The sequence below is a fragment of the Somniosus microcephalus genome, chromosome 8 (genome assembly GCF_052327205.1).
Source record: "Somniosus microcephalus isolate GS21.2 chromosome 8, FLI_Smic_1.0, whole genome shotgun sequence".
NCBI lineage: Eukaryota > Metazoa > Chordata > Chondrichthyes > Squaliformes > Somniosidae > Somniosus > Somniosus microcephalus.
The window spans coordinates 37761999-37785161 of record NC_140994.1 but is presented as its reverse complement, the minus strand read 5'-3'; the positions used below and the strand labels follow the sequence as shown (position 1 = coordinate 37785161).

General features: G+C 45.9%; 1 protein-coding gene across 12 annotated transcripts in view; it reads right to left on the bottom strand.

The window, feature by feature from the left end:
• The window catches only part of LOC147113459 (uncharacterized), a 364793-nt gene that overhangs the window by 265434 nt on the left and 76196 nt on the right, over positions 1 to 23163 (bottom strand). For all 12 annotated transcript variants that reach the window (XR_015079214.1, XM_085994578.1, XM_085994586.1 and 9 more), the window contains 2 exons: positions 17152 to 17360; positions 4341 to 4415 (listed from right to left, as the gene is read on the bottom strand). Coding sequence is in view for 11 of the 12 variants with exons in the window: in XM_085994578.1 (XP_085850704.1) it covers positions 4341 to 4415; positions 17152 to 17360 (284 nt within the window). In the remaining variant the exon portion in view is untranslated. The remainder of the gene's footprint in view (positions 1 to 4340; positions 4416 to 17151; positions 17361 to 23163) is intronic.

The following is a 23163-nucleotide window of genomic DNA, read 5'->3' as shown; positions in this document are numbered from 1 at the left end:
GTTCTCTTAAAGGTGAACGGTTACATACATAGTCTCTTAAAGGTAGACGGTTACATACACTACACAACCGATGAACCATTTTATTTGTAAATAAATCGTGACAGTAGTTTAGCCTCTGGAACATGGCCCAACAGTGTGATATTTTCCAACTTCCACATTGATTGGAGACATAGTGGATATCCCATGCACTTGCTGCCCTTGTCCTTCTAGCTGGTGGAGGTTGCGGGTTTGGGAGGTGGTTTTGAGAGAAAGGAGGGAAGTGGCAAGGTGGACCAATTTATGGAGGAAGTTCCAGAATTCTGGGTGCAATGGGTGAAGGAGCAGCAGGGGATGGAGGAGCAGAAGGAGTGGAGAACAAGATGTAAACCAGCATTAGAAGTGCATAGGGTGCAAGAGTAAGTGTGCAGCTGAAGGAGGTTAATCGGGAATCAGAGGTGTCAGTGGCTGAGCAATATTTAATTCCATAGTTTAAAAGAGTCTGTTGCCTCCTAACTTCAGTTTTCTCCAGTTGGCCATGGAGATCTGAGTCAGTACAGTTCTGGGTTCTTCTCCTTCTTGGTGTCATGCCCTGCTGCCTTGTCTGGCTGTTTGGTACAAGTACTCTTGCTGTTGACATAATACTCGAAAAGTATGATGAAAAGATTGATGAGACTTGCAGTGAAGTTGTCTAAGTCTAGTGAGTGAGCCAAGCACCGCCCCTTCCTTACCTTGTTGTCCCCCAGTCTGATGCTAAAGTGTGCAGCGAAACTGTCTTTTTAAAGAATTCACTCCAGTTTCCATGCACTCCAGCTAATTATGCCAATTTTACACGGGATTTACGCCAATGACTACATCAGTATATATGCAAAAGAGCTGACCCAGGAAATTCTCATGCAACTACCTCTCCAAACAACTGGCTGGCGCACAACACACTTGTGAGGAAATTTACTTCCACTGTTTCTTGAAATATGTAGCTGAAATGCCTTGATGATCACTGTCCAGTGTGTTACAGTACAGTATAACAATTTGACAGCATTATTTTAATTTTCACTTTTGGCATATAATGAGTTCATATTTACTAAAGGCGTTTTCAAGTTTAATTAAAACCTAACCCGTTCCTATGGCAAGAACAAGCAAAAAAAAATGATAGCTATTTAAATGGTACAATGTGCTGTAAAGAAGAAATTAGTTAGCATGTGTCACACGTACCTTACTTTTACAAGCCTGTAATTAAATTGCAGGCCTGGGGTATTTGCTGACATCACTTGACCTCTGATATGCCAAATGCAAATTAGTCCACATAGGCCTCAAACACCTGCCTCAACATGTTACTGCTCTTTAGAGAAATGCCACGGCTTGTGTTAAGCTGCAGCTGCAAAAACAACCTTCTTGTGTTCATGTGCTCCAGATACACAAAATAAGTGGAGTGTACTTCCATTAACTGTAGATGTAACTTATCAGAAGTATAAAGTGCTTGGCTCAAGATAGGGTCAAACTTGCTCTGTTTGTAGGCTCTACCAACTCAGTCTGATATGTGCCCCACAGAAATTCACTTGTTAAACATAAAAAAATGTGCTTCTTGAGTTGCTGTATACATTACTGAAACAGAATGATTTAATTTCAGAGTGTTTTACCCTATTGGGGGTGGTTTACGTCTGCCTTGCTTACTCGTTCTCGCTGAAAATGGGGCAGCAGGCAGATGAAAACTGTAAAATAAAGTCTCCCGCCCACTGGCCACCCGAGGCCTGCATGACTCAATTTTTGATCGGGCCTTGAAATGGGCAGCTATTTAAATCAGGGTCCTACGCCAGTTGCAGGACCTCCAGACAATCCTCAGGTATCAATGGGCGGAGCAGTCTTCCCATTGGTACTGGACATGGAGCAGCTTAACCAGTGATCCTTGAAGGGTTTGCTGGAGGCCACTCTGAAACAGCACAGGTAAGGTTTTTCTACCTGGTTTCTGTTTGCCCGGGAGCTGCATGAATGCCCCGTCCCTTCAATAGCAGCTCGCCACTATTATGAAGATGAGGCCTGAGCATGAACACGTTTCTAGCCTCCTGCTGGTGCCATCAAGCAGGCGTAAGACCGCCCACCGCATGCTTGATTTGCACCAGAGTTGAAAATTGGCTCCACTGCGACTACATGCACAAATTGAAAAGCAATGAAAAATGCTGCTGGCCCTTTTATGATGATAATAAAGGTGGCCATTAAAACACTGAACTAATAGAAATTTAAGGATCATAATTTTCAGCAATTTCCATCTCAACGTTTTTGCTGCCTTTATATTAAGTGAGACTAATGCTGGTGGTGGCACCTTCCAATGTGTGGGCACAATTTGAATCTATTTAAAATGTATCCAAATTGTTCCAGCTCAGACAGGTAGCTCACACATGATGTGATCTATTCAGCCACTTGTAATTAAGAAATCTGAATATAGATTCTGATGACTGGAACACTTACACATTAGCAGATAGGTTGTTTGGAAATCTGTATCAAGGGCTTATTAACCAATCGAATGCAGTAATTTCAATAATCAACTAATTGGCAGTATGTCCCAAATAACAGAATTAATAAAAGCTGTAGTTTCAAGGCTCAATTGTAATCTGTCAGACACTCTACATACGGTAAATGCTGACACAAAACCACTGCTCAAAACATCCTATGTACAGAACATCAAGTTAGCTGAAAACTAAGTGATGAGCTGTCATGCAAATGTCGAACTTTGCAATGTTACTGACCCCAGGCATCCTGCATGAATATGGGAACAAAGGGTGCTGTGTAAGAGCTTTCCACCACTCAATGAAAGATGAAGACACCACCCTCTATCTTGCAGCAATAATAGCCATGTATGCACACTGTACTATGGAACTGAGGCCTTCAGTACAGCGGCTTGTTCTCTATTCCATCACACAGGACATGGTCATTGTTAATGTAGCTGTTCACTCACACCACACCAGTCCCTGATGCAACAACCAATTTTCAAAATTATCATGCGTTCTGTAGTCCCTGTAGATTCAGTCAGCACAACTCAACTTTATTGAAACTGCACATTTTTATTTCCCAAACATAGGAATATAGGAACAGGAGTAGGCCATTTAGCCCCTCAAGCCTGTTCTGCCATTCAGTGAGATCAAGGCTGATCTGTGGCCTAACTCCATGTACCCACCTTTCCCCATATTCCTTAATACCTTTGGTTAACAAAAATCTATCAATCTCAGATTTAACAATTGATCTAGCATCAATTACCATTTGCAGAAGAGAGTTCCAAACTTCTATCACCCTTTGCGTGTAGAAGTGTTTCCTAACTTCACTCCTGAAATGCCTGGCTCTATTTTCTAAGCCCCCTAGTCCGAGACTCTCAACCAGCGGAAATAGTTTCTCTCTACCTATCCTATCTGTTCCCCTTAAAATCTTGAAAACTTCGATCAGATCACCCCTTAACCTTCTAAATTCCAGGGAATACAACCCTAATTTGTGTAATCTCTCCTCGTAACTTAACCCTTGAAGTCCAGGTATCATTCTGGTAAACCTATGCTGCACTCCCTCCAGGGCCAATATATGCTTCCTAAGGTGTGGTGCCCAGAACTGCTCACAGTACTCCAGGTGTGGTCTAACCAGAGTTTTGTACAGCTACAGCATAACTTCTACCCCCTTGTATTCTAATCCTCTAGATATAAAGGCCAGCATTAGCCTTTTTGATTATTTTCTGTACCTGTTCATGACATTTTAATGATCTATGTACCTGGACCCCCAAGTCTCTTCGGTCCTCCACTGTTTCTAGCTTTTCATCATTTAGAAAGTACCCTGTTCTATCCTTTTTAGGTCCAAAGTGGATGACTTCACATTTCCCTACATTGAAATCCATTTGCCACAATTTTGCCCATTCACTTAATCTACTATATCTTTTTGTAATTTTATGCTTCCATCTACATTGCTTTGTCTCATCGGCAAACTTGAATATGTGTTTTTTTTTTATCCCATCATCTAAATCGTTAATAAATACAGTGAATAGTTAAGACCCCAACACAGATCCTTGTGGGACACCACAAGTCACATCCTGCCAATTAGAGTACCTGCCCATTAATTAAGTTAAGCTTTGGTCTTTCAGGGGAAATTATTTTCAATCTTTATATTTTATATTTATAACATATGCAAAAAACCACTCCATAATGTTCATGCACAGAGTAATGTATGCAACCACAGTGACATTCCAACAATGAGGATGAATCACAGGTTGAGATACATCAATGGACCACTCCATTTATCAATCTATAAAACTGCAGTCACAAAGTAAATTCTATAGAAGGTTCGTGCATTATTTATTTTGTTAAACCACACACCCAGGCAACTAGCTTACATACCCAGGAGCAACAGGTCCAGCCGTAGCCTGAATAGAGTCACACTGCTTTACCTGAAGATCTGCTGGGATGCTTTCACTGTCAATAAAAACATTGACAAAGAAACAATTGTTTGAATAATTAATCATATAGTGTGTGAATATATAAAGCAGTGTCCTCTTCCTTGGACAATACACTCATCACAAATAAAGAAAATGAAATGCATGCTGTATTCTCCACATTCAATTGCAATTGTACAAATGTATTTTCATATTAATAGGCATAATGAAATAATTTTAACTGGAGCAGAACCTGAGGGCGCCTGACCACCAATTGTTAACAGTGATGTTTCAATGCTGCTTGGCAGATCATTGCTACAGCTGGAATTCTGAAAGTTTATTTTCTCTTCCTTGTGGTTGGAATATCTGAAGAAGAGAGATACACTGGAGGACTGGAGACAGGGGGAAAGACATTGAATAAAAGGACAGATTTCTATAGGGCTTTGTTTTTGTGGCATCCAGAGGAATAATGTTTGGTGGAAGTGTTGAACCTTTGCAGTTTAGCGCCTGTTGTTAAAGTGGTATTTCATTCATCAGATATTTAACATTTAAGGCACAGAGTGTACCAATTTTTGAGACATCTGGTACGAGGCACCTAGAGTAAGAGGAGGGAAGATTAAATACACTTCAGCAATAGTTTAAACTTTAACTGTCATTGTGGAACTCAAGAAGCTCGACACCATCCAGGACAAAGCAGCCCACTTGATTAGCACCCCATCCACCACCTTAAATATTCACTCCCTCCACCACCGGCGTACCGTGGCTGCAGTGTGTACCATCTACAAGATGCACTGCAGCAACTCGCCAAGGCTTCTTCAGCAGCACCTCCCAAACCCGCGACCTCTTCCACCTAGAAGGACAAGGGCAGCAGGCGCATGGGAACACCACCACCTCCAAGTTCCCCTCCAAGTCACACACCATCCTGACTTAGAAGTATATCGCCGATCCTTCATCGTCGCTGGGTCAAAATCCTGGAACTCCCTCCCTAACAGCACTGTGGGAGTATCTTCACCACATGGGCTGCAGCGGTTCAAGAAGACGGCTCACCACCACCTTCTCAAGGGCAACTAGGGAGATGGGCAATAAATGCTGGCCTTGCTAGTAACGCCCACATCCCATAAGCGAATAATTTTTTTAAGTGGCTTCGTGCCAGTGTATAGTTGGAGCTCGAACTGAATTTCTTTTGATTACTTTTTTACATAGAAGTTCAGCTTCTCCTCCAGACAGGCCCTCGAGGCTGTTTGTAATTATTTAGCTATGCATTGTAAGTTTAAGTTTTATGTATTTGTTATTATATTTGAAGATATACCGCAGAGCAAACCTTTGAGTATGAAAAGTAATTTTCTTATTTAAGGGAGTGAAAAAGAGGGAGGTAGAGCTGAGGAGCAGTTAGTCTCTGAAGATACAGTCTAAAAAAAATTAAAATCAAGCACTCTGCCACACACCTGAATTGACGTGGCTGTTGTGGATGCCAAGCTTACTGTGACATGCAGGATGTGGGTCACACTGAATCTACAACGGAATCCAGGAGGACGACACTTTCATGAAGTGTTCACTAATTGCGTCCCTCAAAAAATGAATTATCGAGCTCAAGGACCAAAAAGCCACAGTTTGAAGGAGTAGGAGAGCATCTGGAAGATACTTTCCATGAGGTTGTCACCACTGAGACCTAGGGATTGTGCAGCAAACAGTAACATCCAGATGGCAGCACCCAGGGCACGTACACAGAGTAGGCAGAAACAGAGGGAGACTTTGAAACCAGAGTTGTCCCAACAGATTTTCAGCACTGCAGTGGGACAAGGGTGGAATGGCAGAGGGCGGCAGCCACAAGCAAGCTAATAGCACAATACAGCAAGTAGTTGCTCAAGGGAAACAGGGGCAGACAAGGTTAAAGGTAACATTGTAGTTGTAAAGAGAATCTTTTGCAAGTATATCCGAGAGTTCAAAATGCTATGGCCTAGAAATTGAGTTTTGGCTTAGCCAGGGCTTTAGCGCCGGAAGTTAGTGCCGACGCTAAGTCCCCCTGCGCGCGCCAAAAATTCAGCAGGGCCGCGCCCAAACGGCTGCCGGCGCTACTGAAGGGTCTTTGCGGCGGTAAATCGGCGCTAACTGCCGTTTCGCGCCGCAATTCCGGCGCTGCGGCACCCGATGCGGTGCGGCAGGCTCGGGAAGTGCAGGCCTCCTCCTTCCCTTAAGGAGGAGCTGCCTGCACCCGGCCGCGGCCCGCGAAAATCTTTTTAAAAATGAGCCCGGCACCTCGGACAAGTGCCGGGCTTGCTTCTGTTCCGGGGGGTGGGGGGGGAAGTCCGGGGAGGGAGCTGCGGCCAGGCGGCCGGCGGGAAAGCGGCCGGCGGCCGCGGGGCCTTTAATGCGCCGGCGCAAAGACTTGTAAGACTCTGTTGCCAGAGTCTTAGTTGCGGCTGCCACGGGCGAGGCGGCCGCAACTGAATTTCGGCGCTGGGGCCCGTCGGCAAGGCAACCGGGACGCTGCGCACACCGATGACGTCATCGGTGCCGGCGCAGTGCTACCGGTCTACCGCGGCGGAAGGGCCCCAGGCAATTTCGGCGCCGGCGCCAATTGCAGCGCTAGGCCCTCTAGCGCCGCAAAATCGGCGCTAAGGGCACTCAATTTCTAGGCCTATGTTTCTTCCCTGGTGCCAAGGTTCAGAATTTGACTGAATAAGGTCCTGTAATGGGAGAGTAGATGTAGTATGGAGGTCCTAGAAAGCAGCTTTCAGAAGCTGAGTAAAAGATTGAAGAAAAGGAATTCCGTGGTAGTAATCTTTGGGTAATAATCCCAACAAAGGGCCCAGACGAAGTTCTAACCCTGGATCTATTAGAAAGAAAGAGATTAGATAGGTCATTGTGTGGTTTAATACACAGTGGTGAAGAGAGGGTTTCAAATTTTGTCATCGGGAAATACGTGTGTGTGTGTGTGTGTGTGTTCTTTTTCCAATCCAGCATAAGATGAACATTAGGACAATACACAATAGTAAATCAAACCCATTAAGTGCACAGACCACAGTCCACAGTCTCCAAGTTCTAAGCACATGTCACTCAAATATTGTGGCACGGCATGAACAGAGGGCATCCTGCAAAAAAGCTTCAGTCCTATTCCAGATATTTAAGACTATTATTTGCATATTGTTAAAAATTAACATTTTGACACTGTGAACAATTTAAAAGAATTGTTTCACAAACCCTAAACTGCTATTAGATGTCTGTTATTTTGAATCTATTATGGTTGCAGTTCTATTAAATCATGCAGGCTAACTGGACTGAATGATCAAAACACTTCACGTGGATAACTTCACTTATTCATTGGAGATAAATTGTGATTTGAGGAAGAATTTATTTCAAAAGGCATCAACAGTAATATAACCTTTGAACCTTTTATTGTTGTTTGCTTTGTGTGTGGCACAATTTCAAACAATAAGGTTGATTAAAACATAAAAGACAATTGTAATGTTTATTATTAAATTCAGTGTAACAAACTAGCAAAAACTTCAGAGCTTAAATACCTGTGCTGATTATTGCTCAGCCAGTTTCAGTAACTATATGCAACTTTCAATCAAACATTTCAATCCAACAAATAGGAAACTTTCTATGCTTGACCGTGGATACAAAGCTTTACCAATATCAATATATCTCCCTCCTCAAAAGAAAGTAAACTTTTAAATAAGAACACTTTATAAACAACAATGATAAAATATGTAGCAACTATAAAATCCAACAGTTCCAGTTCAAACAAAAAGCACCAATTTAGATAAAACCGCAATGTCGCTTTCACACGACTCTACTACTTCTTGTTGTTAAGGTCGTGTGGATTGGAGCCTTCTCCAGCAGTGGGTCCAGTTGCTGCGCTGGCTTACTATTTAGTTGAATACCAACCACAATCTTTTCTTCTCTGTGCTCTGTTGTTGTGGCTGTGATTTGTTTACTGTGGACTGGCTGGGTAGCTTCACATGTGTCACGGAGTGTGTAACTGGATACACTGCTCGCTCCACAAATGATGGTTCTGTTTTCTGCAGGCTTGTCCGACCCCTCTGAAAGATCCTTCCATTTTCAGTTCTTCCATTGGAAGATCTGGTCTCTACTTGCTGTTGCGCTTGCCAACCATTTCCCTGTTCCTATTGGCTGAATTCTGACCAACGTCTTCTCTAAGTTTAGCAGGTCTCTTTCACATCGCTGGCTAGCCACGGTTTCAGAGGTCAGCTCACTGTAGGGACGAGTATCGTGGTTCGGCTGCTCTTTGAGTTGGTGAATTGTCCAGTATTTCACTGGCTGTGCTGTGCTGGTTGACCAGAATGATGCTTCTGGCACTATGTCACGTTTGTTATTTAGATTCTTCAGTAACAAACAAGAAAAAACTTCAGAGCTTCATAACATGTGTTCTTCATTGTTCGGCCATTTTAATGAACTGCGTGCAGCTATCAATCACACAAACACCTCCCAGTCAGCCAGAATTGTTCGGTAACTTCTTTTTGCTTTAGCTCAGTGGTAGCACTCCCACTTCTAAGTCAGAGGGTTGTGAGTTCAAGCTCCACTGTGGGACTTAAGCACATGACCTAGGCTGACACTTCAGTGCAGTTTTAAGGGAGTACTGCATTGACAGAGGTGCTGTCTCTCAGATAAGAGATTAAACTGAGGCCCCGTCTGCCCTCTTAGGTTGACAAAGACTATTTTAAGAAGAGCTTTACACCTCAACCAACACCACCAAAATCAGATTAACAGATCATTCATCTCATTACTGTTTGTGGAACCTTGCTGTGTGCCAATTGGCTGCCACGTTTCCCTACAAAACAACAGTGAATTCAATTCAAAAGTAATTCACTGCTGTAAAGCGCTTCGAGGCGTTCTGAGGATGCGAAAGGCATTATATAAATGCAAGCTTTTTCTTTATTTGACTATTAACATTAAACCAGTATCAATACAAGAATAAGAGTTTGAAAGGTTATGTTACCATTGATGCCTTTTCAAATAAGTTGTTCTTCAGACCACAGTCATAGCTAGATACTGAAACAATCCTTTGGCCAGTCATCACATTTGTATGATTGTATAATTCACTTTGTAATGAGTCACTATTTAAACTGAAGGTGTGACAGATTTATAGGTTTCATAGAATTACACTGTGTATGTTCTGGAAGATTCGATGTGTTTTCTTTCCTGTATCCTTGATATCATTATAGCAAGTCAGAATAAACTGAGAGCCAGAGCCACTGGAATGCTCAAGGAGTACTGTGAGCATTGACGAGTTGTTACACAAGCTTTTCACTTTTCTTTTTGCACATGAAATCATTAAATCATCATGATATCTTGATGTCATATCCATCATGATATCTTGATGTCATATCCATCATGATATCTTGATGTCATATCCATCATGATATCTTGATGTCATATCCATCATGATGTGTGTCTGCACCAAAAAATGTAATTATTTTTAAAACCGACATAAACAAAATTAATACCATCCACAAACTGCACAAAGAAGTTTGTGTAAGAAATTTCGCATCTCAGACTGAACAAGTCATCCCAAAGACAATATAAGAGCTTTGGAAAAACGAAGGTTACTCCCTGAAAAGTGGCAATGTTCCTTTAATAGTGTCATTAATGGATCAGGATACCTGATTCTTTACAACATCCTTAACTTTGCTTTCTGGATCACCGGTCCGGCAACGCTTCGATTTAAAAATACTCACCCTTGTTTTCAAATCCCTTCATGGCCTCGCCCCTCCCTATCTCTGTACCTCCTCCAGCCCTACAAACCGCCGAGATCTCTCTATTACTCTAATTCTGGCCTCTTGTGCATCCCCGATTTTAATCGCTCCACCATAGCTGCCTAGGCACTAAGTTCTGGAATTCCCTCCCTAAACCTCTCTAACTCCCTCTCCTCCTTTAGGACGGTCCTTAAAACCTACTTTTTTGACCAAGCTTTTGGTCGCCTGCCCTAATATCTCTTTATGTGGCTCGGTGTCAAATTTTGTCTGATAATCACTCCTGTGAAGCGCCCTGGGACATTTTACTACGTTAAAGGTGCTATATAAATGATAGTTGTTGTTGTATCTGTCATTCTGCAGCTAATCTAATTTTCAATTATCATGTGAATAGGGTTCTGTAAAGTATCCGAAGGGGAACATTTGCGGGGGGTAGTCAGATCTCATATACAGTATATTGGGCCTGAATTTACGGTCGGAGGCTTCCTGCCGGGAAATGCATCCGATCTGCCAATAAAATCCGCGCCTTCTGTGATCCACGAAGACTCACACTTCTGGGCCTCTACTTGTAGGCCTGCGTAGAGGCCCACGTATCCCGGGGCGCAAGCGCCCCTGAGATCACGTGGGTCGGCCCAACCAATGAAAGAAGGGGATCCCCATTCATGCTCATGGGGATTACGTACGTACGGAACTCCCATAAGCATGAATGGAGATCACATAAAAAACACATTTACACACCAAATAAATTTTATAAAATTACATATTTAAAAGTAATTAAAATACAATTTAATTAAACATTTAAAACAAAAATTTAATTTTTTGAAAAATAAATTTGAATGTTTTAACGGGGCTAAAAATAACCTTAACTTATTTTACAGGTGTTTTAATGTTTAAATAATTGAAAAAAAAATTATATTCATTTAAACTCTTACACTGGTAAAAGCAGGCCTTACACTTACTTATACCAGGCGTAAGAGTTTCACGGGCATTCGCTGGGCAGAAGTTGAACAAATAGCCCAACTCTCCGCCCGCAGATGTCATTTTCCCGGGGATGACTATGATCTGTCAAGAAGATGACAAAGCGCAAGTTCTGGGTTTTCGCACATGCCCTTAGAGGCGCGTAGGTACCGGAAAATACAGGCCATTATAATTTAATAACACTTGCTGAGGAAGCTACTTGCTATGTATGAGCGTGGTTATGAGACACGGGGGTTAATTTTCAACTTCGCCACTGGGGCAGTTACCTGGCGGAACTGGTCGCCCAGCCATTGATTTCAATGGGATAAAGATCCGGCGAGTTCTATAATGGGCGGAAGTTGAAAATTACCCTCACTAATAGTAACCCTAACATTTAAAACCCAAATCAAGCCATTCTTAGTGTATGATCAAGTTGGGAGACTACAATCTCAAACAGCAGGAGGCATTTTATCCATTGTCTTGCTTTTTTAATGAAAGCACCCTCCCAGCTCAGTGATTTAAACTTTTTTTTTTAATCCCTGTCCCACAAATCATGAAGGCGGCAATTATTGGCACTCAGATTGATGCTAAAGCTGTAGTGAAAATCTGGAGTAACAAAACAACCTGACTCCAGAGTGAAGCAGTGTGAGGCTCCCTGGAGGGGGTTGTTTCACTGCACTTTGGCATAGCCCTGCATGGGGTGTGATTCCAGTGCAGTGTCAAACTGGGTGTAAAAGTGCCCTTGGACTTGCAATTAACTAGAATGTTGACACTGCTGCATGCACTGTGGAAGCACTTAAAATGTAACTGCTGGGAGTAGACATGTGCAGGGTTGCATTTACACTAGCGGCTAGAAATTCATCTGGGCCCGTTTTCAGCAGCGCGCACCCCAATAGGACGGCCCGAATTTGGGTCTTGGGCCTCACTGACATTTTATGCGCGGGCTGTCGGCGTCTGTTTCACCTTTACAGGCAGCTCATGTATTTGAGGAGCACAAATGTTGGACCGATCACCTCACTGACAGTGGCTCGAAGGCAAGTCCCGGGGTTGGGCGGGGGGGTGTGTGATGAAATATTCCATTCATCACTGCCTGTGACTGTGGTCGGTTTCAGTGTCATTTCCCTTCCCCCAGTCCTCATTGTATTGTTTATTGGAATGTGCTGGAATGTGCTGTGTGTGTAGGGCTCCGCCCATACCTGGCCCCTTTTGTAAGCTAGCTCAGTCTGGCCTCAGTCTCCAGAAGGAAGATACCTCTCTCTCTTACGTGTTACTTTCTAAGTTAATAAAAGCCTTGTTTTGTTTTGCTAACATCGAGTCTCGGAATTATTGAGGCGCATCAATTTTATTAACTTATTTTTCAACACTATGGATCAACTCCTGAAACCCGAACGTTTGGATTTGGATCAACATGCTCCGGACGCATCAGCACGCTTCGGACACTGGTTTGAGTGTATGGAATTCTTCCTTGACAATTCCGCAGCCGTCAAAGACGCTACGGACGCTGCGAGGATGAGACTCGGAATTCTGCGGCGGAATTGGGTAAGCCACCGGGTTTACCCCCTCATCCAAGACGCTGATACGTACCTGGCCGCCTGCGACATCTTAAAGGCGCATTACCAGCAGCCTACGAATGAGGTGTATGCTAGGCATCTGCTCGCTACTCACGCACAGCGACCTGGGGAATCGGTGGAGGAGTTCCTAAGCACCCTAAAAATGCTTGGCAAAGACTGCAAGTGCCAAGATGTAAAAGCCGCAGTGTACACTGACGAGCTTGTTCACGATGCCTTTATCACAGGCCTCAGCTCCACTTACATCCGGCAAAGACTGCTGGAAAAAACGGGGTTGGACCTGAAACAGGCTGCGGACACCGCGCGATCCCTGGATGTGGCCCAGAGAAACTCGGATGCCTACTCTTCAGCCCGCGCCGTCCACGCCGCCACGTGTGCACCGAGGGCGCCGCCATCTTGGAAGGCATCTTCCCCACCCGGCAGCCCGACACCGGCGGGGCCCCGCTGTCCCCCCAGAAGCCCTACGACAGCCGCGACACGTCAGGGACCCAACTGCTACTTCTGCGGGCAGCCAAAACACACCAGAAACCTGTGCCCGGCGAAAGGCACCACCTGCTTTAAGTGCGGTAAGAAGGGGCACTTCGGGAAGGTGTGCAGAGGGAACCCCGCCGGAAAACCAACCGCCGGAAAACCCGCCACCGCCGTGTGTGCGCCGTGGGAGCGGCCATCTTGGACGCCATCTTGCCCGACCTCGTGGGGTCCGCCATCTTATGAGCAGACAGCGTGGACGCCATCTTGTATCGATCAGGGCCCTACAGTGGCATCGGTCACAGTGGACCAGACCAGGCCGCACCCGCTATCCAAATCAATGGTGGACATCGAGGTAAACGGGTGCCGGGTTAAATGTTTAATTGACAGTGGAAGCACGGAGAGTTTTATCCACCCTGAACTGGCACAGCAACTCTCCCTAAAGGTGGTCCCTGCTCAGGGTACCATTTCTATGGCTGATAAAACCCAGACATCGACCATTCTGGGTTACTGCACGGTATAATTGGGCGTTAACGGAACTGTATATGATAATTTTAAAGTATTAATCATGAAGAACCTATGTGCGAGCGTGATCTTGGGCCTGGATTTCCAGTGCAACCACCAAAGCATCACGCTCAAGTACGGTGGGTCCCAGCCGCCCCTCACAGTGTGCGGTCTGGCTACCCTGAAGGTAAAGCCGCCTTCGCTATTCGCGAACCTTACCCCTAACTGCCGGCCAATAGCGACCAAAAGCAGGAGGTACAGCTGGGAGGACAGGCGGTTTATCGCGACCGAGGTAGACAGGCTCCTGAAAGAGCGCATTATTGAACGCAGCAACAGCCCGTGGCGCGCCCAAGTGGTAGTGGTAAGGGGTAGCGAGAAGAAACAGATGGTGATCGACTATAGTCAAACGATCAACAGGTACACCCAACTAGACGCCTACCCGCTACCCCGCATATCAGAAATGGTGAACCAAATCGCCCAATACCGGGTGTTCTCCACCATCGACCTCAAGTCAGCGTACCACCAGCTCCCTATCAGACCAGAGGACCGCCCGTACACCGCCTTCGAGGCGAACGGACGCCTCTACCAATTCCTCAGAGTCCCCTTTGGGGTGACGAATGGGGTCTCGGTTTTTCAGAGGGAGATGGACCGCATGGTCGATGACCACCACTTGCAAGCAACCTTCCCCTACCTCGACAACGTCACCATCTGCGGCCACAATCAGCAGGATCACGACTCGAACCTCGAGAGGTTCCTGGAAACCGCACAAAAACTCAACCTCACCTACAACGAGGACAAGTGCGTTTTCAACACCACGCGCCTCTGCATACTAGGCAGCGTGGTGGAGAATGGGGAAATCGGACCAGACCCCGACCGATTGCGCCCCCTACGGGAGCTGCCCCTGCCCAACACTCCCAAAGCCCTGAAAAGGTGCCTGGGGTTATTTTCTTATTATTCCCAATGGGTCCCCAACTACTCCGACAAAGCCCGCCCCCTCTTGAAAGCATCCTCTTTTCCGCTCTCTGCTGAGGCCCACGCCGCCTTCAAAAGCATTAAGCAGGATATTGAGCGGGCCACGCTACAGGCAGTGGACGAGAACACTCCATTTCAAGTGGAAAGTGATGCGTCTGACTTCGCCTTGGCGGCCACCCTCAACCAGGCGGGGCGGCCCGTAGCTTTCTTCTCGAGGACCCTCCAAGGGCCCGAGATCAGACACTCCTCCGTGGAAAAGGAGGCCCAAGCCATCGTGGAGGCAGTGTGCCACTGGCGCCACTACCTAGCCGGCAAACGCTTCACCCTACTTACCGACCAGCGGTCGGTAGCGTTTATGTTCAATAATAAACAGAGGGGGAAGATTAAAAATGATAAGATTCTTAGGTGGCGGATCGAGCTCTCCACCTTCGAGTACGACATCATTTACCGGCCAGGGGCCCTTAACGAATCCCCTGACGCCCTCTCACGAGGGATGTGTGCCAGCGCCACCGGGGATCGGCTACAGACCCTCCACAACGACCTCTGCCACCCAGGGGTCACGCGGCTGTTCCACTTCATAAAGTCCCGTAACTTACCCTACTCGATTGAGGAAGTTCGGTCTCTGACCAGGAACTGCTGCACTTGCGCTGAGTGCAAGCCTCGGTTCTACCGCCCAGATAGAGCCCACTTAATCAAAGCTACACGGCCCTTTGAGCGGCTCAGCTTAGATTTCAAGGGCCCCCTCCCGTCCGTCGACCGCAATGTTTACTTCCTGAACATTGTGGACGAATACTCCCGGTTCCCATTCGCCTTCCCCTGCCCAGACATGACCAGCGCCACGGTCATTAAATGCCTCAACAGCCTGTTCTGCCTGTTCGGTATGCCGAGCTACATCCATACGGATAGGGGGGCGTCCTTCATGAGTGAAGAGCTACGCCAGTACATGCTGTCCAAGGGGATCGCCACGAGCCGTACCACCAGCTACAACCCCCGGGGTAGCGGCCAAGTGGAGCGAGAGAACGGGACAGTATGGAAAGCAGTCACTCTAGCTCTAAGGACCAAGGGCCTCCCTATCTCCCGCTGGCAGGAAGTCCTCTCGGATGTGCTCCATTCGATACGGTCGCTATTGTGTACGGCCACTAATGCCACGCCTCATGAACGAATGTTTGTCTTTCCCCGGAAATCCACCTCAGGCGTATCCATGCCGTCATGGCTCTCCACCCCAGGTCCGGTACTCGTGCGAAGGCATGTGAGGGGCCACAAGACGGACCCTCTCGTGGAGCCAGTACACCTACTCCACGCCAACCCCCAATACGCATATGTCCGGCACGCCGACGGAAGGGAGGACACCGTGTCCATAAAAGACGTCGCCCCAGCCGGCATCGACAACAACCACGGCAATAGCAGCAACAACGATCACAGCAACTCTTACCCACCCACTACTCTTTCATCACCCCCGGAAGAACATCGACCAACGGCACCCCCACCAACTACCCCTTCAACAACCCTGGCGGCACCCCCGGCAGAGACCCAGGAGACTACCGGGGACACCCAGCCGACACCCGCGGCACCACAACAGCCACGTCGGTCGCAGAGGACTATCAAACCCCCGAACAGACTAAATCTACAGAAGGGGTGAATGTGATGAAATATTCCATTCATCACTGCCTGTGACTGTGGTCGGTTTCAGTGTCATTTCCCTTCCCCCAGTCCTCATTGTATTGTTTATTGGAATGTGCTGGAATGTGCTGTGTGTGTAGGGCTCCGCCCATACCTGGCCCCTTTTGTAAGCTAGCTCAGTCTGGCCTCAGTCTCCAGAAGGAAGATACCTCTCTCTCTTACGTGTTACTTTCTAAGTTAATAAAAGCCTTGTTTTGTTTCGCTAACATCGAGTCTCGGAATTATTGAGGCACATCAGGGTGGTTGAAGCGGGCGACGGAGGGGGAGGGAGGCCATCATGATGACTGTGGAATCGGGGGAACACCTCTGCACCTCCTGGCTCCACGGGGAGGTTATGTGAGGGCAGTTAAAATGGGCGTCAGGCCCCTCATTTACATATTTAAGGCTCATAAAGCCTGCTTTAGGCAGCCGCCAGGGGCGCCCAAAAAAGTGGCCCAACCCAATTTTGGATTGGATGTTTTTCAGGCGTCCTTGGAGCGCAGGACATCAGTCCCCTAAATTGGGGCTCATTGTGCCCATTTTATATCTGTAAACAAGATCCAATTTCTACCCCATATCAGAAGCCTTAGTGCAAAAGCAAACCAACACCACAGTTGTAGTGTCTAGGCACCCCGAGAGCCCAGTTCATTAGCTGAGATCTGATATATCACGAGCGCTGACAATGAGTTACAGCATGTGTTTAAAAACTGAAAATAACTTAATAGCTTCCATTAGATAAGATTGTTTTAAGATTAAACATGGCCACTCACTACCAGGATAAAAATAGGCAATAAAAGCAAAATGAACAAACAGTATTTTTTTTCCATTGAATCAGCAGGTCAAAGGGTGTGCACCATTCATCATGTGCTCAGAAAAATTATGAATTCATGCATTGTCCTATTAAAAACAATTCCACATTTCCATTTCCTACCTTACACACTGTGCAGCCGATGCAGCAATATTATCTCCCTGAAGACCGGGAGCAGGATGTGTGTGGGACGTATTGGCCTGATCACTGGTCGTTCCTGTACTCTTCAAGCCTGGCAGCTCTTCATTCACATTCTGCTCACTTTTACTGTATTTACTTGAACGCAATCCACTTAGAGGGCCTTTCTTCTTTTTTTGTGCCTTTGAAGTATCCTATAGTTGAACAGGAAGAAAGCCAATGTGCCGTTATATCATTCGAATAAAATTACATTTGTTCCTAGACTTCACAATCGTACTTTCAGTATTTAAAAACACAATCGCACCACTTTGGAAGCTACCAGCGTGACAGCCATTCAAATGGACCTTTGGAATCTAACGATGTTACTGCAGTGAAAATGATTATGTATTTGATCCCAGGAAAGAACATTCCTTTATAACAGAATATCAAATGTAATCACTTCAGTTAATGGGCATAAAATTGTCAGTGAGCTGAGACACATCTCAATAATTTATTAATATTGGCAATGCACATAGCCAGTATGTAATTCGTATAAATACGGTGCAGTCCACTAGGGGTACTTTGGTTTGGGGATGTTTCCATGTCCTTAACTCAATGATTCCATTAAGCGGAGTGCTCCACTCATTTTAGAGCCAATTCTCCAGCTACCGACTTACTCATGTCCCCTCGCAGCAAATTGGAAAATCTGTACAGTCCAGAGTCTGTGGCGTCCAAGGAGTGAAGGGATAGAAACGACAACTTGCATTTATATAATGTGTTTAACATAGAAAAACATCCCAAGACACTTCAAAGAGGCATAAGGGGAAAAAATGGATGCTGGGCCAAAAGAGATATTAGGACAGGTGACCAAAAGCTTGGTCAAAGGTGTTGGTTTTAAGGAAAGAGTTAAAGGAGGAGATGCAGGTGTCAAGACAGAGTGGTTTAGGGAGGGAATTCCAGAGCATTTTTGCTACTCCAGGCCCACAAGGAACCAAAAACGAATGTAACACACTTACCGTGCTGGGTCTCTTTTTGGCCCTGGCTCCCATTCCCGGCAGGTTTGACCTGGTGGGGGAAGCAACCCAACTCTGCTTGATCAGTGCACCCGAACTCCGGCCTCGGGTAAAAAATAGCAAATCACATCCCAAAGACATCATCAAAGCCTGATCTGCATATTTAAAGAGGACCCCGCCAGCCTGGGGCAGGTGTCTTTAGCGCCTGCAATGTAAAATTGCAGTCGGCCAGATCAGGGCAGTAAAAGACTGGTGGGCAAGTTCCCCACTTCATTTTAACGACTGCTACTAAAAACGGTAGTCTGAGGACATGTCCTTTTTGCCTCGGGGCCCAGTGCAACAGTTGCACCCAATACAATGTGAATGAACTCCAGTCAACCGAGATATTAATGAGTCCAACCGTTTCCTTCTCCTCTATCGCCTGCCTCCCCACTCGGGCTCCAGTAACTAAACGGAGGAAGTGTGCACCAGTGTAATGTGGGCTGTATACACCGTGTGCTCTAGTTTCAGCTAAAACTCAGAGCACCTTGACACACATAAAGCTTGAGCAGCTACACGCAAGGTATATGTACAGCAGCAGCCTGAATTTTGGTTGAAACCTTGTCACCAGACTATTGTGAGCGACGTAGCATTCTACCAGCAGCAAAATCCAGAATGTTACTTGAAAGTAACCCGGAAGGGTAGAAACAGAGGAAACAAACCAAAATGAGTGAAAAGTACATTTCAAACAGATAGCGGGGAGAAAAAATGACAAGCATTTATAATAACCAGTGATTAGTTGGTCCAGGTCAGAGTGGATTGTGCATCTTTTAATTGTTCCACCAAATGGTGGCCGTGCCTGGACCCTAGGCTCTGGAATTCCCTCCTCAAGCCTCTCTGCCCCTCTTCCTGTCTCTCCTCCTTTAAGATGCTCCTTAAAACCTACCTCTTTGGCCAAGCTTTTGTCCCCCGTCCTACTATCTTCTCATGTGGCTTGGAGTCAAATTTTGTTTGGTAACGTTCCTGTGAAGTACCTTGGGACGTTTTACTATGTTAAAAGTGCTAGATAAAAGCAAGTTGTTGTTGTTGCATGAATCAAAAGTGGAGGAGGTGTGGTTGCCTGGGCGATGGTAGCAGTGAAAGGTGTTGAGAAAGTGCGGTGGTTGGACTGGCACTTTCACCCTGGCTCGTGGATGTTCTCTGCTTTGACTCATTGCAGGAGAGGAACAACTTTTAAGAAATCATTTGAGAGGTTTTTTTTTGGTAAAACTTTGACAGGTTTTGTTTTGGTAAGACTTAAAAAAAAATGTATTTATATATAAAATCTTTTTGGTTCTGAATTATTAGGACAGGAGAAGGCAGGGCAGCTATCTGTTGTAACAAGTTTATAAACTTCAGTTGCAGGGATCAAAGTAGCTTACATTGGGTAACTACATAAAGCACGCATGGCATTCTTTGAAATATGTTTATGCTAATTTTAGAAGTATTGGAAAGAAAATGCTAGAATTACAGACGTGCTTCCATGGGGAATTTAGATGTAATTGGTATCTCTATACATTGATGCAACCCTTCCCCCGCCCTGCTCTGCTTTAGGGGAATAATTTATTTTGTACTCTATGCATCTCATATTTGAAAATTCCCTATTGCTGATCTGTTTATCTGTTTGCTAACCTTTCTGTCCATAGAGTCATAGAGTCATAGAGTTATACAGCACGGATAGAGGCCCTTCGGCCCATCGTGCCCGCACCGGCCATCACGCCCTGTCTAATCTAATCCCATATTCCAGCATTTGGTCCGTAGCCTTGTATGCTATGGCATTTCAAGTGCTCATCCAAATGCTTCTTGAATGTTGTGAGGGTTCCAGCCTCCACAACCCTTTCAGGCAGTGAGTTCCAGACTCCAACCACCCTCTGGGTGAAAAAGTTCTTTCTCAAATTCCCTCTAAACCTCCCGCCCTTTACCTTGAATCTATGCCCCCTAGTTATTGACCCTTCTACTAAGGGAAAAAGCTCCTTAGTATCCATCCTATCTATGCCCCTCATAATTTTGTACACCTCAATCATGTCCCCCCTCAGCCTCCTCTGCTCCAAGGAAAACAAACACAATCTGCCCAGTCTCTCTTCATAGCTGAAGCGCTCCAGCCCTGGTAGCATCCTGGTGAATCTCCTCTGCACCCTCTCCAAAGCTAACACATCCTTCCTGTAGTGTGGCGACCAGAACTGCACACAGTATTCCAGCTGTGGCCTAACCAGTGTTTTATACAGCTCCATCATAACCTCCTTGCTCTTATATTCAATGCCTCGGCTAATGAAGGCAAGTATCCCATATGCCTTTTTTACCACCTTATCCACCTGTTCCGCCGCCTTCAGGGATCTGTGTACTTGCACACCCAGATCCCTCTGACCCTCCGTCTTGCCTAGGGTCTTACCATTCATTGTGTATTCCCTTGCCTTGTTAGTCCCCCCAAAGTGCATCACCTCGCACTTTTCCGGGTTAAATTCCATTTGCCACTGTTCCGCCCATCTGACCAACCCATCTATATCGTCCTGCAGACTGAGGCTACCCTCCTCGTTATTTACCACCCTACCAATTTTTGTATCATCCGCGAACTTACTGATCATACCTTTTACATTCATATCCAAGTCATTAATGTAGACCACAAACAGCAAGGGACCCAGCACCGATCCCTGTGGTACCCCACTGGCCACAGGCTTCCAGTCACAAAAACAACCTTCGACCATCACCCTCTGCCTTCTGCCACTAAGCCAGTTTTGTATCCAACGTGCCAAGGCACCCTGGATTCCATGGGCTCTTACCTTCTTGACCAGTCTCCTGTGCGGGACTTTATCGAAGGCCTTACTGAAATCCATGTATACCACATCCACTGCGTTACCCTCATCCACACACCTAGTCACCCCCTCAAAAAATTCAATCAAATTAGTCAGACATGATCTTCCCTTGACAAAGCCATGTTGACTATCCCTGATTAATCCTTGCCTCTCCAAGTGGTTAGGCTCACTGGCCTGTAGTTCCCCGGTTTTTCCCTACTCCCCTTCTTGAATAATGGAACTACATTAGCGGTTCTCCAGTCCTCTGGCACATCCCCTGTGGCCAGAGAGGTTCTGAATATATGTGTTAGAGCCCCCGCAATCTCTTCCTTTGCCTCACACAGCAGCCTGGGATACATTTCGTCCGGGCCTGGGGATTTATCCATTTTTAGGCCTGCAAAAACCGCCAATACCTCCTCCCTCTCGATGTTAATATGTTCGAGCATATCACAGTCCTCCCGCCCTATTTCTATGTCTACATCGTCCTTCTCCATAGTGAAAACAGATGCAAAAAATTCATTAAAACCCCTCCTACATCTTCCGGCTCCACACACAGATTTCCACTTTTGTCCCTAATGGGCCGTATTTTTTCCCTAGTTATCCTCTTACCCTTAATATACTTATAAAACATCTTAGGATTTTCCTTTATTTTGCTCGCCAGTGTTATTTCATGGCCCCTCCTTGATCTCCTAATTTCTTTTTTAAGTATCCCCCTGCACTTTTTGTACTCCTCTAGGGCTTCCTCCGTCTTTAGCCTTTTGTATCTGCCAAAAGCCCACCTTTTTTTAAAAATCCATTCTCATATATCCCCTGACATCCAAGGTTCCCTGTGGTTTTTGGAACCACCCTTGACCTTTACGGGAACATGTTGCCATTGTATGATCTCAATCTCCCTTCTGAAAGCCTCCCATTGCTCCGATGCGGATTTTCCTACAAGTAGCTGATCCCAGTCCATTTTGGCCAGATCCTGCCTTATCCTATTAAAATCGGCCTTCCCCCAATTTAGAACCTTTATTTCCGGCCCATCCCTGTCCTTTTCCATGACCACATTAAATCTCACCATATTATGGTCACTGTCACCAAAGTGCTCACCTACTAGCACTTCTTCCACTTGGCCGGCCACATTCCCTAGAATTAGGTCCAGTACCGCCCCCTCTCTTGTAGGACCTTCTACATGCTGGCTCAAAAAGCTCTCCTGGATGCACTTTAAGAATTCTACACCCTCTGTGCCTTTCACACTCTGACTATCCCAGTTAATATTGGGGAAGTTGAAATCCCCCATTACTATTACCCTATCCATTTGTAACATTCTCTTCATTATATATCCATTAGTATTGAAAATGTTCAAAACAGATAATGGGTATTAAGGCTTTATGTTTAATGAATATTTCCTTACTTGCAGAATAATTTTAACATTGATAGTTTGCATTGTGACGAGGCTTCAGGATCTGTCCTGGCATTAATGCTTCTTTGTTGTAACATTAATACATAGAGAGTCATTCAACTTTGGCTGCAGTTATCAGCTGGTTGTCCGTGCTGGATTGTTCCTGATTGTTAACTTATAACAGTCTTTTTTTGAAGATTATGCTCAATGAATTGATTAACACAGCACCTACACGAAAGTCCGAAATTGATCAGGAAAGTGCTCATCAAGGAATGGTGGGGTAGAAAACGGGCCCAGACTCGGCGCTGCAGAGGCAGCGTGTGTCCAAAGTAAGAGGCCCGAGGATCGATGGAAATGGGTCCTTGAGCCTCATCTCAACAACTGGGGCAGGCTGCCAGCTCCAATCGCACCTCAACAGGCAGCTCGCCCGAGGGGAGACGTAGATTTCGGGCCACCTGCTGATCCAGTAGCCGCTCCCATGCAAGTCCCGGGAAGGTGAAATGGAACAGGCTGCAGGGAGGGAGGGGGGGGGGAGGGGGACGGGGGGGGAGTCGGAGGTGCAGCCCTGCTCCACTTGGCTCCATAGGAAGCTATTGAAATAAATAATTAAAAACACTTTTCTTTGGTGGGAGGCCAATGAAGAATCCTAAGCGAGGGAGGTCCGACGACTGACCCGCTCATCGGTGACAAATTTGTCGAAGGGGTCCTTTAACAGGTGCTAGGCCCCTAATTTACATATGTGTTGGGCGTCCACCTGGGACATCTAAAAAAAACGGGCCCAACAAATTTGGCAATGTGACCAACGCCTGCACAG